Consider the following 15,189-nt stretch of genomic DNA (forward strand, 5'->3'; position numbering starts at 1 on the left):
ATGGAAAACAATCTTTTATTTACATTTGCATTTAATAATTTAGCAGACGCTTTTATCCAAAGCGACTTACAAATGAGGACAATAGAAGCAATCAAACCAACAGAAGTGCAACAATATGTAAGTGCCGTTAACAGGTCCCGGATGGTCTACTGCAGCACATGTAACAAGTTTTTTTTTTATTAAAAAAAATAAAATTACATAAATATAAAACAAAAGGAAAGCATAGATAGAATAGAAATAGAACAGAGAGAGCTGGTGTTAGAGGATCAAGCTATTCATTTTTTAAAATAATAAATAAAAAGTAGATAGAATAGAAAATGAACAGAAAATGTTAGTGTTGGAGGGTCAAGTTTTTTTTTAAATTTCTATAAATTAAAAAAAAAAAAAAAAAAAAAAAAAAGAACTTACTTGATCCATGCTACTATGTTTCGATGATTGTACTGCAAGTCTGTTTAACCTTTCTCCATTAACCTTTTACAGTATTTCTTAATTTCTGGCATGTGTAGTGCTTTGGCACATTTACCTTGACTTAGAGTCACCTAGCAGCTTACTCACGCCAAGAACTGCACACTTAAGACAGGATGTGGCCCTCTGGTCAATATCTAAAGAACATGACCATGAACACTGAAGAAAACATGGCTCACTGTATAAATCTTTCACAATATAGCATGTAAAATGTGTACTAACATAATCAATCATACAAAAATCAACATTTCCATCCATTTAATAACATTAGACATTATTGTTTAGATTACTCTTTAGTTATAAATAGTAATTTACAGTTCTAAGGACACCATCCAAGTTTTTAAAATACTTTAGCATTATATAAAAATATAAAAATATGAAAATGAAAAGAATCAATGACCACTGATCTTCACTAAAGTGCCTTGTGATTTCAAGTTTTTTGTTCAGTAACAAGGCTCACATAGCTACACATGGCAGCATGCAATTGTTACATGTCCATTGTTTTCTTTTTTATTCTTCCTCAGTTTCTTAAGCAGCATCTCCTCCTTTAAGACAACACACACACACAAAAGAGAAATAATGATTCAATTTTAAAACTTTAAATTCTTATACAACCAAGTGTAATCAAAGAAATGCCTGAAAAGTCTTCAGATTACTCACAGTGAGGTACCAGATGGCTGTATACTTGCACCTTGACCATCCAAACGATTGACTGAAAGGTGCTAGAACATGGAGGTGCAGGTGTGGAACAGTGATATAAGGAGGCACATGGAAACCTAGACTGAAATACAGACATATTCTCATAACTGCTTCAAAAAAAATGCTTGATTAATATGATAGTAGTGTTGTCTTCAAACCTGATGTCTTTCAAATTTGTGACATTCTTGGCTTTCAGTACATCTCTTCCCATATCTGCCATCTTCTTCACTGCTCAGGACAATCACATTTAGATTCAAAATATAAAAATCCCATTTAATCACTGAACGTGAATATTGTTTCTTATAAAAATAAATGTTGTCTACAAAATCAGTCAATTAAAACATTCACTCAGTCATCAGTATGGTATTGTTTGTTAACTGTAATTGTATTGTCTGTTAATATTATCACTATAATCAATATATAGTCAGTCTAATAATAAGCTAAATAAACCAAGGCTCAATACTTAATTTCTCTGTGCTACTACCTTCTGCTGGCTAGTAATACAAAAGCCATTCACAGAACAGAGATACACAATTTAATAATCAAATGCACATCATCTTACCTAGATTTATATCATCTGCTTGGAGTGACAAACAGCTATGGATATGTTTCTTTGGTATAACCAGGTAGTGATGAGGTGCACCTGGATCAATGTCCTTGAAACAAACAATGTCCTCATCCTGTAAAAAATAAAAAATAAAATCACATTACATTTTTATTTACCTTGACATTTATAGTATAAAATACTAAATATGTAATTGTCTTATAAAAGCATTGATTATTATTGTATATTTATGTTACAGAAAACAGGGGAAACCTTGTAAATTTGTAACAGTTCAGAGTAAATGACTTTGTGTGTTTATTTTGTTAACATGCACACTACTGCGTATATGTACAGACCTTGGACCCTACTGTATTTCTAAAGGGGACATACTGGATGAGTAACATCTCTTTAGAATCAGAATCAGAATGAGCTTTATTGCCAGGTATGTTTACACATACGAAGAATTTGTTTTAGTGACAGAAGCTCCACAGTGCAACAGAATGACACTGACAAGACAGGACGCAGATAATAAAAAGAATAATATACAAAATAGGCAATGTACAAAATAGCAAAAACACAATATATAATATAGACAATTATGTATGTACAGGTATGATATGTGCAAATTTGAAATGTAAAAAGTATGTGTTAAATAAATAAATGTATGTATAATAGTATAATTTAGCCAATAAGAAATGACTTGTGAGGGTGAAATGACTATCAAAAATGACCACACCCTCCTGAGATCACAGCAGAAGATATGACTCAAAAATTATTTTAAGAGAAGCTAGCAGTTTCATGCAACTTGGCCATTAGAGTTGAAAACCTCAACAAACTATTTTATAATAAATATTAAATGACTATATTAACGTTATCATATTTGATAATAGTCACTGTATTAGTTAACAGCATTTATCTTTTTTTTTTTTTTTTTTTTTTTGTCAAAGCTCAACCTCCTGTCCTATAAAAGCATTTTAATGAATTTTTACTTGTCAGCTTCAGTGACCGTGTATATGCATTTGTAAGGAGCAAACTATAGGATCTCCAACGTTATTGGGTAACTACAGTGAACAGTAATAAGAAAGAAGATAAGACCTACATTTATCAGATAATCAGAATATCAGGGATCTCCAGCCCTGCTCCTGGAGAGCTACCATCCTGCAGACTTCAGTTCCAACCCTGCTCCAGCACACCTGTCTGTAATTATGAAGTAGCCCTGAACACCTTGATTAGCTGCTTCAGGTGTGATTGGGGTTGGAGCTGAAATCTGCAGTACAGTAGCTCTCCAGGAGCAGGGTTGGAGACCCCTGTACATAACAAGCGCTAAAACTCATAACGAAATTATTATTAACATGTTAGACAACAGCAGCAGCATTAATGTTTACTTTTCTACATAAGCATTTAGATGCTCGTGACAGTATCTAGCCTGTCCAATTGACGGTTTCTGATCTGACGAGAGCGCGCTTGCGCTGAACAGCGACCCCTGGTCACAGTTTTCGCTGGACAACACTAATAATGTTATTCCAGAAGCGGAACGTAAAAGTAAAGCTACACTGCCGCTTTGGCTACTTTATAAGCCATTTGAATGAAAACCTCTAAATGATTCAGTAAACAATGTCAATATAAAAGTAAATACAAGGAGAACAGTTTGTCCTCTATCAGAGTAAGTTCCCGAAGCATTTCATTTCACGGAACCACTCCTGTTTATCATATTTCATTCCCAATTCATCTTTCTTCCTCCATCGGATGATGACTACAAAGAACTCTTGAAGAACTGTCAAATATATAGACCCAGTTTTATAATGTTATATTGAGAAAGAGGGGCGCATTCGCTAATCTGGTTCACATTTGAAGCAGTTAAGCCACCCAGACAAGAAACGAAGTCGATAAAGATAACTTACTTCCGCCAATATCTCAGTGGATGGATCGTCTCTGTTTGCGATTCTACAGAAAATACACGTTTCTTTCACGCAGTCGTCAGAAGAATCGTGATTATGATCAGAGTCACACTTTTCTCCAGCCATCCTGACAGTGTTCGGGAAAAATCCCCGAAGTTCCCTCTGATGATGTCATCTGTTCTTCCGCGTTGAAACGGTTTAACGCAACGTTTAATTTAACGCAATTACATGAGATCATGTGATCACATTTAAAGCCCCCAGAATTACCGGAATTACTAAAACAACTGATGAGAGTCTGTCCTAGGAAATTATTCGCGTCTATGACCGCTTATAATAACGCCGGGTTTCTCTTTGCCGTTGATGAAAATAATAAAAGAATTAAACACTATATCAATAAATCAGCTGTTTTATAACAAATAGAACGCTCAAGGTTACAGTGGTAATAACAAATTATTAAAGTAAACAAACATATGTAAACTACCTTCCTCTGTTGAGGCCGCTGCCATTTTCTCTACATTACGTCACTAGGGTCTTCTTCTAGTGTTTTATGGCGGTTTGGCAAACCAGCGAGAAAGGCGCATTGCCGCCACCTACTGATCTGGAGTGTGCATAGATTTGGAAGAAAGAAACAAACCAAAATAAATAAATAAATAAATGAATTACGAACAACGAATAAAAAAACACACACCAAGATTCTACCTATTGTTCCTGTGTTTTTCAGGTATTTAAACAATATTTCACACACTCTTGATTGCCTTGACCCATTTCATAACAATACATTTAAAGAAATATCAACTCCCAGCCATCCTAATTCTTGAATTAATTGAAATCTCTCCCTTTCATATGCAGAACATTCTAAAAGAATATGCTTTACTGTTTCTAACTCTCCACATTTGTCACACTTTCCTGATTCATGCTTACCTTTCTTATAAATCAATGCTGTATGTCCACTTCTCAGTCTTGAAAAGATGACATCTTTCTTCCTATTTCCATATCTTTTCCTCTCCTTTCCAACACTCTCCTGAATCTGGAATAGATGTCTTCCTTTAGACCCACTATTCCATAACTTTTGCCATTTCTTACTTACTTCTAATGAAATCACTCTCTTGAATTCAGCTTTACTTAAAGCTAACTTAATTTCTATTTGTGGATGATTTAACGCTTTCTTTGCTAGCAAGTCTACTTCCTCATTTCCATTCACACCCACATGTTCAGACACCCAAAAGGAATGTTACCTCAATCCTTAACTGCCTTATTCTGAACAAACTTTGTAATACTTCAGATTTCCCACTTCGTAGACTAGTGAGCGCAGCCACTGAGTCAGTACATATCACAGTTCTTTCTGGTTGAACTTCTTCAATCCACAGTAGCGCTATGATAGCTAATAATTCAGTAGTAAAAACTGACACATGATCTGATAATCTTTTTGCCATTTTTATTTTAAAAGTAGGAATATATATTGCTGCTGCTGCTGTTCTTCCAGACTCTGGCTCCTTAGAAAATACCTGTAACACAGAATAATACTCTTGAATTATATATCATTGAACTACTACTTCAGATGGCAAGTTCATCTCCGGTTTTTTTATTACTTTGTGAATTTGTAACTCTGTTAGTGGCATAGGGAACAACCAAGAGGGGATTGCTGGAATAGCAATTTCATGGTCTTTCATCTCCAAGCTGTTTGCCTCCTTCCTTACTACCCAACCAAAGCTTGTTATTTCTTTGTATTCATATTCCCAACAGTCTTTCAGAAGAAGTCTAACTGGATGGTTTTCCAGATTTCCCTTTACACCATACCAGTACCTTAATCTCAGCTGAAACCTACACTGTTCTAGAGGCAATTCTCCCATTTCAACTTGTAATGAAGCCACCGGAGAAGATCTAAATGCACCACAGCAAATCCGCAAAGCTTGATTTCATATTACTTTTATCTTTTTAAGTAAGGTTTTGTTCGCAGAACTGTCGACTACACTACCATAATCTATGTTTGACTTAATCACAGCACAATAACTAATTTTCAGTGACTGACAGCTTGCCCCCCCACTCAGCTCCTGACAAGCATCTTAAGACATTTATTCCTTTTTTGCATTTTTCTATCAGTTTCTGAATATGAATTCTAAAATTTAATTTAGAGTCAATCCACATACCCAAAAATCTTACTACATTAACTCGTTCCAGCTGACAAGCATACATTTTGACATTCAAGCTTGGATTATTTTTTTTTTTCAAAAAGCATATCAGCACAGAAAACTGAAAACCCCAACTATTCGCCAAATTCTCCACCTCATTCACTGTTTTTTGCTTTTTATTTTCTACATATAAAACATTGCACCACCTTTTCCATAGTGTGCCATCATCCGCATACAATGATCTTCCTATTCCAGTATCAACGTTATGAAAGATGTCATTTATCATTAAATTAAAAAGAATAGGACTGCTCAAACGTCCCTGGGGAGTTCCATTCTCAACTGGGAAATCTGAGAAATCTGAGAAAAAGCAGTCCCTACTCTTACTTGAATTGTTCTTCCAAACAAGAAACTCAGAATCCAGTAATATTTTTTCCATCAATTCTCAAGCTTTCAAATTTTATTAAAAGCCCCTCTTTCCACAACATATCGTAAGCTTTTTCTACATCAAAAAAGACTCCCACAAGCACCTCTTTAATAATCTGAGATTTTTGAATTTCATCTTCCAAAAACAAGATTGAATCCATCGTATTTCTCCCTTTTCTAAATCCACTTTGATATGCTGAAAAATGCCTCTACTTTCAATCACATAAGTCAAGCTGTTCATAACCATCAGTTCTATAAGTTTGCATAAATTTGATGTCAGATCAATAGGTCTACTGAGAATGGTTTTTTCCTGGTTTGGCTATTGGCACTATGACCCCATGCTTCTAATCTGCTGGCAAATTCCCTGTCTCCCATATTTTGTTAAAAAGTCTTAAAATCATACTTAATGATAAATGTGATAGGTGCTTTATCATCTCATAGCATATGTCATTCTTGCCTGAGAAGTATGTTTGACTCCCACAAGCAACCTCTTTAACTCATACAAAGTAAATTCTTGAAAAAACAGTTTAAGATTATTTAATCCACCTACTACTAACTATGTTCAAATACAAGTTTCTTGACGCACAATAAAATGATAGTTTTTATTTGAAAGGAAAAAGATCAAATTAGACCAGAACTGGCACTTAAGTACCCAAGTAGTATGTTGTTAGTGTTTTTGTACCTACTTATTGCAATTAGTGGGCTTATTATTTAACATAATGCTATTATTATTTAATATTTCCATGAATTAGATGTGCATTTCAAACATATTCGCTAAACTGTCAAAATAAAATTTGAATTATGATTTAGGTATTTTACATTAATTCATTTATACATTTGTATCAATTAAACATTAATAACACTTGATAAAGTGACCTCAGGTGGGGTGACAGCTTCCCCAATAGGGGCCATCTTACCCCTCAATTAATATTTGACATTTTGTGCAATAACAACTAAATTAGCAAATGTATATTTATTTCCTCATAATACATTGGCTGATGCATCATCATCCTGCACATGCTTAACTTATATCTAAATATGTAACAATACCATATTTAACTTGCTATTTTGCTAAAACATTATGAGGGGTAATTTTTTTTCATCTAACAAATAGGCCAATTAAAATTATTTATTATTATTTTGAATTATATTTTAAAACATGTAATAACTCATATTTTAGATACTGAATTCTCATTATTGAAATGTCTGGATCTGTGACAAGGGTAGTAGTAGTAGTAGTAATAATAATAATAATAATAATTAAGTCTTTTGAAAAGTAGCCAAAATAGATGATGAATACATGATAAAAAATTATTTTGTCTGCCGTGTAACAATTTATCACAGTCTTGCTTGTCTTACATGAGAATTTAACCGGTTCCCATGATTGATAGCCTAAAATAATATTCATATATATTTCTTCAACATTATTTCATTTCAATTATGATTATTTAGCAAATAGTTATTTTTTTCTTTTGGCAAAGAAAGTTTACAAGTTCCCTTACCTCGATTTTTTCGATTAATTTTAATATCTTGATAGACTCAAGGAAAATCAGAGGGCAAACTTTTATATATGTTACAATTTGTGGTAGTATTATGACAGTGTAAATTATGAACCAGAAATTAACCCATCCAACCATGGTCTCCCAATATCACTGAATGAAAATGTGTTAAGTAGGATGAAAATTCTTCATTTTAAAATTCTACTGCAATGTAGTGGTTGCTGGCTGTCTTTTTCAAGAAGGGATGGGCATTTACTGCCCTCTGTTGGCTGCAAATAGACACAGATCAGCCTTACTGAGGAATGCCATTGAGACACCAATAGTTAACATAGTTTGAAGCTGTATAATAACGGGAAAATACACAGCTGAAACACTAGATATGCACGTTAAATGGAGTAGAGAGGCACGCAAAAACCTTCTGGGGCAAATCATGTCAAGGTTATAAAAAAGCAATATGTGATGTTAGTTTGTGGTAGGCCTAATGTGTATATGGGGCACACAATAGATTAAAATGTAGGCTAAATCTAAAAATGTTTTGTTTAAAAGAACGGTAATAACATTGTTTACGTGAGGGCTAAGCCAAATCAGTACTATTTATTATTAATATTTTTACCGTTTCTGTAGTTGAATGGCTGATCAGTTCTAGCCAAAGATTTGAACACACACATTACACTAAACAAACAGCTGACATTTCAACGTCAAGGAATTCAAAGAAATTAAAATGATTTTATTTAACTCCAAAAGTCCCACTTCAGCGCGCGTGGGTTCAATATCAACAGCCCCCGCGTGCTTACGGGACGTCCGTCACATCTCACGCGCGCTGCAGGTGCTTGGAATCCTGTGAGCGTCTGTGGCGAACGCTCCGCCCCTGTCAATGCAAACGATTGAAGAAGAGTCGCGGTCGAAAGTTGAACTACGTTAGTGACACATTTCAAAACTCGAAAGCTCTGAAAGAGGGCAGCACGCGCTCCTGTACTTTCTGCAGTAGGCATATGTCTTTTTCAATTCAGACTTCCCTGAATTTTGAGTTATTTGTTTAACTACTAGCTTTAACGATATTGGTTTTTACATTTAATTTGGTAATGAAAAAATCTGAATGACATACGTTTCTGTTTTCAGATGTGTTCAGATGAAGAGCGTTCGATGGCGGGGGGCTCCGGTAACGGAAAGTTGCGTCAGTGGCTGATAGAGCAGGTGGACACCGGAAAATACCCTGGACTCGTGTGGGAGAACGAGGAGAAGAGTATCTTTCGGATTCCGTGGAAGCACGCGGGCAAACAGGACTACAACAGGGATGAGGATGCTGCGCTCTTCAAGGTACAGTCAGGATGAACGCTGAGGGGAAAAGAAACAGTCTCATGCAGCGTCGGTAAAGCATTATTTTTCCCATGTGATCTTACTCATAGGCCTTTTTCATATTTCGGTACATGGTTTATGTACGTGACGTTCAGTTGTGTTATAAAATACATTCAAGTGCAGTTCTTAGACAGCACATGTTTTTGCCATATTTAAATTTAAATTGTTTATATATATATTATATATATATTATATATATATATATAATATATATATATTATATTTTTTTTTTTTTTTTTTTTGTGGTGCTTAAATCTGTCAAGGTGGTGTAACTGTTTGGAATTAAAATGTCTTAAATGGCTGAAATCATACAGTAGTGCAGTGTTTGCATAATAACATATACAGCCCTTTATATGAGAAAGCACGTTTTTTTTCCTTTCATGTCAAACTTGATATGCAAGAATCAAAAATTCAGTTTTTATTAAAAAAAAAAATCTCTAAAATATGTTTGAAAACTTTTCTGAAAGCAACAATTAGGTTGTGTTTTCAAGGTGGAAGGAAGGACAATGGTCACACTACTTGCCACATGTATTTTAAACTAGATTTCTTTAAATATTTCTCATTTTTATGGACATCCTTATGTTTTATTGACTGATTTGTTGGCCTCTTGGTTTGCTCCCTTTTCTGCAGGCTTGGGCACTATTCAAAGGCAAGTACCGGGAGGGTATCGACAAACCAGACCCACCAACTTGGAAAACCCGTCTTCGATGTGCTCTTAACAAGAGCAATGACTTTGAGGAGCTTGTGGAGCGCAGTCAGCTTGACATATCAGACCCCTATAAAGTGTATAAGATTGTTCCGGAAGGATCCAAAAAAGGCAAGGGAGGAGAAAAACATCAGATGACATCAAACAGAGTACAACAGCTGTTTGCTGCCATTTGTCTTATAAATACTTCTTTAGTAATCTAATAAATAGCAAATATTTAATATTTAAATGTTGCAGGATCCAGATCTCTTGAAGATTCACAGTCCAATTCAAGCTCACCCAGTTATCCAATACACCCACCTTATCCACCAGCACCAACTCAGGTTAGAATCAAACATCATCTTTGCTTTGGGTGTTCCTATCTTTGCACTTCAGATCACTATTATGTGCTTGTCATTACAGGTGTGCAACTATCTTTCTCCAGCAGACAGAGGATGGAGGGATTATTCCACCCTATCTGAGATCTCTTACAGCCAGAGCCCCTACACTTCACGCTGGGACCCTGGTACTTTGTGTGTTTGAGAGAGCAAGTACAACTACTGTAAGTTCAGGTAGCATGCAGCTGCATTGACATATTCCTGTATGTGCAGGGTACCAGTTCAGTGGCTCTTTCTACAGTTGCAATGCATCTGATCCACAACTGTCACCCTTCACCCTGGACACAAGCATGAGATCTGCTGAGGCCATGGCCCTCTCAGGTACATAATCATAAACACACAGAGACAGTGACAGGCTCATTAGGGATGGGTGGATTGATCTTTAAGTATTGATATTTCTGATAATGATTTTAAAGGGTCATCTGGATGATTTCAGTGATCAGATTGAAAAGAAAATATGTGGTACAGTATTCCCTATTGTCAAAATAAAATTCTGTCAATAACAAAAAGCTGATAATTATTTTTATGTGAAGAGGTGATGTTAAAATTCTTTACTATTTTGTTTAAATGAATAAAAAACGAAATGCTGAAAACAAAAATCATTTATTTGAAATACAAGTTAATTTAGGAATCACAATACTATGAAGTACAGAAAGAAAAATTTGATAATTTGACTAATAATTACAGCTAAAGATTTAAAGTCACGGTGCAACAGAAGTAGTGACTGATCTATTCTTCCATATTGTGACGCACATCCAAATAAATAATCAGAAATGTAGAACAGGGACTTTGTTCTATCCATCAGTTGTTGACTGGATGGAGGCAGAATGTGAACTAAAGGTTGGAAAAGTCCAGCATACATCCCCAGAGAGAAGTTTGTCATTTCACAAGAAGATTCATGACATTTTAATAAAAAAGAAAAAAAAAAAAAGTCAAAAATGCAAGCTCATGTGAATTCTGCTGCATCCCAAAGTATAAGTTTGGTGAACTCTGACCTGCGAATTTATATCACGTGAAGACATGTGACCAATAGAAGAATGATACATCACGGTGTGTCCTCTTATCTGAATTAAAAGAACTTTACATGTGGAGCAGACTGCATATTTTAAAATTGTTGATATATGTTGAATTATGATTTTTAAAAAGACGAATGTATGACACAGTATGACACCAAATTACAACCGTTAAAGTGTCTGTAGAAATTCTGTGTGTTCAAAGTCTGGAGTGACCATTGCTTTATTTAATTATGTTTAGAAAGATTTGAACTGAGCGTTAGATGATGGCAGGTAATCTAAGTGTTCATTTCATTTGATCTTCTTCTCGGTTAGATTACCGCTTACATGTGGTGGTGTTTTACCGGGACACTCTGGTGCGAGAGGTAACAGTGAGTAGTCCAGAGGGCTGTCAGCTGGGCCCTAGCAGAGAGGAACAGGCCTACGCTTCACCTGGGGCCCCAGAACTGGTTGAACTCCCTCATGCTGAAGGTGCATCTCTGGAGCGAGGCGTTATACTCTGGATGGCCCCTGATGGGCTCTACGCCCGCCGCCGATGCCCCTGCAGGGTGTACTGGGAGGGAGCTCACGCACCACCTACCGACAAGCCCAACAAGCTGGAGAGAGAACAGAACTGCAAACTGCTGGACACTCATCTGTTCATAACAGGTTAGTGCATAGTAACATATTCATGTGTAAGGCATTTCAGATAAATAACACTAAGATTTTGACAGACACATGATCTGATGTCATTAATTGGAAAACAAGAAAAAAACAGAAAGGTTACTTCATCACTCATCAATTTCAGTAAGCACTGAGAGACATTTATTGTAAATCTTTATGTCTATCTATTCTGTTTGTGTACCTCATATTTGACATCTCCAAAGATACACATTTTTACAGTAAACACACACATCAAAAAGCTTTTACAGTAAATAGTGTGTCACATTATCTGTGGGTTGATTTTCAGTGACAGTCACAAGTCAGTCATCTTAGAGTTACAACTCACTCACGCCCACCTTCTGTCAGATTCACTGATTGTTTTGATTCTCACAGAACTTTCCAGCATATGATGAATGCAACTCAAATACCACAGAATTTACATGTGCCACATTAGACCTAAAGCTCATAGTGTGGAAAGCAAATAGAAAATGAGAGAAAAAAATGTTTGTCTTACAGAAAGAGATGAGATCATAAACTTTACCCAATGGCTTGAGAAACATGTTCAATGATGTTGATCATTAATCTGAATAATCTACCACATTTTATGCAGACGTATAAAAGTTTGGGGTCGGTACAATTTTTTTTTTTTTTTTTTTTTTTTTTTTACGAAATTGACGCTTTTATTTAGCAAGGATGCATTAAATGAACAAAAAAGATATTTAAGACATTCATAATATTGCAAATGTTTTCTATTTTAAATAAATGCTGTACTTTTGAAATCCTGTAAGATCTTTCAAAAACATAAAACAAAAATCTGATGTATTTCTGAAAGTGAAAGTGACGTGACAAACAGCCAAGTATGGTGACCCATACTCAGAATTCGTGCTCTGCTTTTAACCCATCCAAAGTGCACACACACAGCAGTGAACACACACCCGGAGCAGTGGGCAGCCATTTATGGCCACTAGGCCACGACTTCCCCACCGATTAAAATGTGTCTTCCTCTGTATCTTCTACAGAGTTGCAGAGCTACGCCTTGCACACTCGTCCTGCACCATGTTCCCAAGTGCTGCTATTCTTTGAGGATGAGAGCACTGATACTCAAAGACCAAGAAGGACCTTCACAGTGCAGGTACATTTGTTTGGTTCCTTGTAATACAGATGAAGTTATGAACATAACATAAATTATATTCATGTCATCTTTATTGGCTGTTGTCATCATGTTACAGGTTGAGCCACTGTTTGCTCGCCAGCTTCTTTTCCTCACCCACCCTGGCAGCATGAACTACATCCGCAGCCATGAGCTTTCACACCTGCCCCCTGAACACACCCTCTCCCCGACCCAAGACTACCACAGAGTCATCACGCATCACCATAACAGTGGCCCTCAAAACTGACCTTGGCGGCTTGTCACTCCACTCTTAATCCAGGATTAACATCTTGTTTAACCCAGGGTTAAGGCAAGTTTTTATCCTCGGTTAAAGGGATAATTAACAAAAAAGATTTTGTTATAATTTTCTCACCCTCATGTCATTCCAAACCTGTATGACTTACTTTCTTCTGCGGAACATAAAAGAAGGTGTTTTGAAGAATAATGGGAACCAAATAACCGACTTCCATTGCATGGTCAAAAAATAAAACACTGCAACATTTCTGAAATGGTATGCCTTTATGTTCCACCGAAGAAAGAAAGCCATACAGGTTTACCATGAAATGAGGTTGAGTAAATGATGACAGACTTTTCATTTTTGGGTTAAGCTACTTTCACACTTTTTCCAATTTTGAAAGGGGGTTAAGCACCACTTCTAACTCAGGGTTACAAAGCTTTGCTTATGAACAGATGATGGACAAGTTCACCAAGTGCCATGCTTGTCCAATCAATATGCAAACAGGAATGTTAACCCAGGCTTTAAATATGTACAGTGAAAAATCTCAAACTTAAAAACCCAGGACTAAGTAATAACCCAAGGTGAAGTTTAAACAGGGCTGTTAACCCTGGGTTAACTGTAAAAATCGCACAAGTCTTGTAAGCTAAAGTGTAAAAGGTAAATGTAGGAATTCTACTGTGCACATAGAGCCTTTCGGGACACTAGAATTGAGCACAATCCCACCAACAACATCCCAGACAATAACAAATACAAGACTGTTGTCATGTTTAATACTGAGAATGATGCAAATCTGTGTGCAGCAAAAGAATGTAAAGTGTGAATATTAGCTGTGACTGACTGCATTTTATTGAGCTGGATTCAGAATGTACAAATACAAAGAATTTAGTATGTATATAGGCTAAGCATTTAGGGAAAAAGTGATAACCTTTCAGTTTTCGAATTGCAGTTATTTTCTAAACATTTTTGTGTAAAAATCTGACAAAATGGTCTACTTTTGCTTTTTTTTTTTTTTTTTTTGTTACTGACATGTTCAAAATGCCTTAAAAATTGATGCCATCTTTGGTTTTAATAAAAAAGTGAAAAACTAAGTGTATGTGCTCTTGATTCCTGACCTGTACAGGGCAAAAATTATATCGAAATTATTAATCAGCAAAACTTTTCAAAGGTTAACGATAATAAATTTTTCTTCAACACCAAATCCAATTTAAAAACAAATTCAAATAGAAAATAGTTATACTAAATTGTCATAATATTTCACAGTATTAGAAGTTTTTACTATATTTTGGGTCAAATAAGTGCAGCCTTGGTGAACATAAGAGACTTCTTTCAAATACATAAAAAAAATCTTAGCGACCCTGAACTTTTGAACAGCAGTCAGTCTCAAAATCATAGCACTCCTTTACTCTCTTTCCACTAATCTTTCTTTGAAGTTAATGTTCAGTTCTACTGTAGAGAACTATCTCTAAAAAGACAGAAGTGGAGTCTCTCCATCACTGGTGGGCTGACTGTGGTTAACTAAGCTAAGCCTTTGTAAAATGCAAGAGGGGAATACTTTTAGCCCCCTTTATAAACAGTGTGTGTGAATCTGGTGGGACATCAAGCCCTCGTTTACCTTGAACAGAAGCACTATGTTATCTGCAGAGAATATAAGACAGGGTGTGTAAGCAAATGACAGCACACACACACACACACACACACACACACACAGGATGGTGTTTGTGGTTTGAAGACAGGATGGTGCTTGGTGACATCACAGAGGAAGTGGCAGACTGACAGAAGTATTATTTATTCGTTCTTCTCAATGAAATCAGCCAGAATGTCTCATTGGTTGTTGTTTTGTTGCCCTGAAAGCTATAATGAACAATGTTGTGTACTACATAAAATTCTGACCAGCCTATTTTCTTTGAAAAGTAACTAATTCGGTCAAAAGGTCTTGAAACTATGCAATAGTATGGGATTGTTAGCTTTGGGATGCATGGGACATCCTGAGAAACGTTTGAGATGTTTTATACAAAAAAAATTCTTAAAGTTTTTCATTGTTTATGGACTC

The 15,189-nt window shown here is 35.7% G+C and overlaps 2 protein-coding genes across 3 annotated transcripts; one reads left to right on the forward strand and one right to left on the reverse strand.

Annotated features, from left to right (window-relative positions):
• Positions 1 to 368: 368 nt before the first annotated feature.
• LOC109053491 (histidine triad nucleotide-binding protein 3-like) lies at positions 369 to 4,081 on the reverse strand. Of its 2 annotated transcripts, none has more exons than XM_042777726.1 (5): positions 3,610 to 4,081; positions 1,727 to 1,844; positions 1,323 to 1,392; positions 1,126 to 1,241; positions 369 to 1,010 (listed from the first exon to the last, which is right to left on the reverse strand). In XM_042777726.1, coding segments are annotated over exons 1-5 (429 nt in total). In that variant the 5' UTR covers positions 3,733 to 4,081; the 3' UTR covers positions 369 to 1,008. The 2 variants fall into 2 exon arrangements, with proteins under 2 accessions (XP_042633660.1, XP_042633659.1); XM_042777725.1 differs by having other exon boundaries at positions 1,126 to 1,246.
• A 4,402-nt stretch (positions 4,082 to 8,483) lies between these two features.
• On the forward strand, positions 8,484 to 14,227 carry LOC109113750 (interferon regulatory factor 4-like). The gene is made up of 9 exons (XM_019126566.2): positions 8,484 to 8,641; positions 8,777 to 8,974; positions 9,644 to 9,830; positions 9,957 to 10,042; positions 10,122 to 10,224; positions 10,310 to 10,417; positions 11,425 to 11,757; positions 12,771 to 12,883; positions 12,981 to 14,227. Exons 2-9 carry the CDS (start codon positions 8,777 to 8,779, stop codon positions 13,146 to 13,148), a joined length of 1,296 nt encoding a protein of 431 aa, XP_018982111.1. The 5' UTR covers positions 8,484 to 8,641; the 3' UTR covers positions 13,149 to 14,227.
• The last annotated feature ends 962 nt before the right edge of the window (positions 14,228 to 15,189 follow it).

Source organism: Cyprinus carpio, chromosome A20 (genome assembly GCF_018340385.1).
Source record: "Cyprinus carpio isolate SPL01 chromosome A20, ASM1834038v1, whole genome shotgun sequence".
NCBI classification, from domain to species: Eukaryota; Metazoa; Chordata; class Actinopteri; order Cypriniformes; family Cyprinidae; genus Cyprinus; species Cyprinus carpio.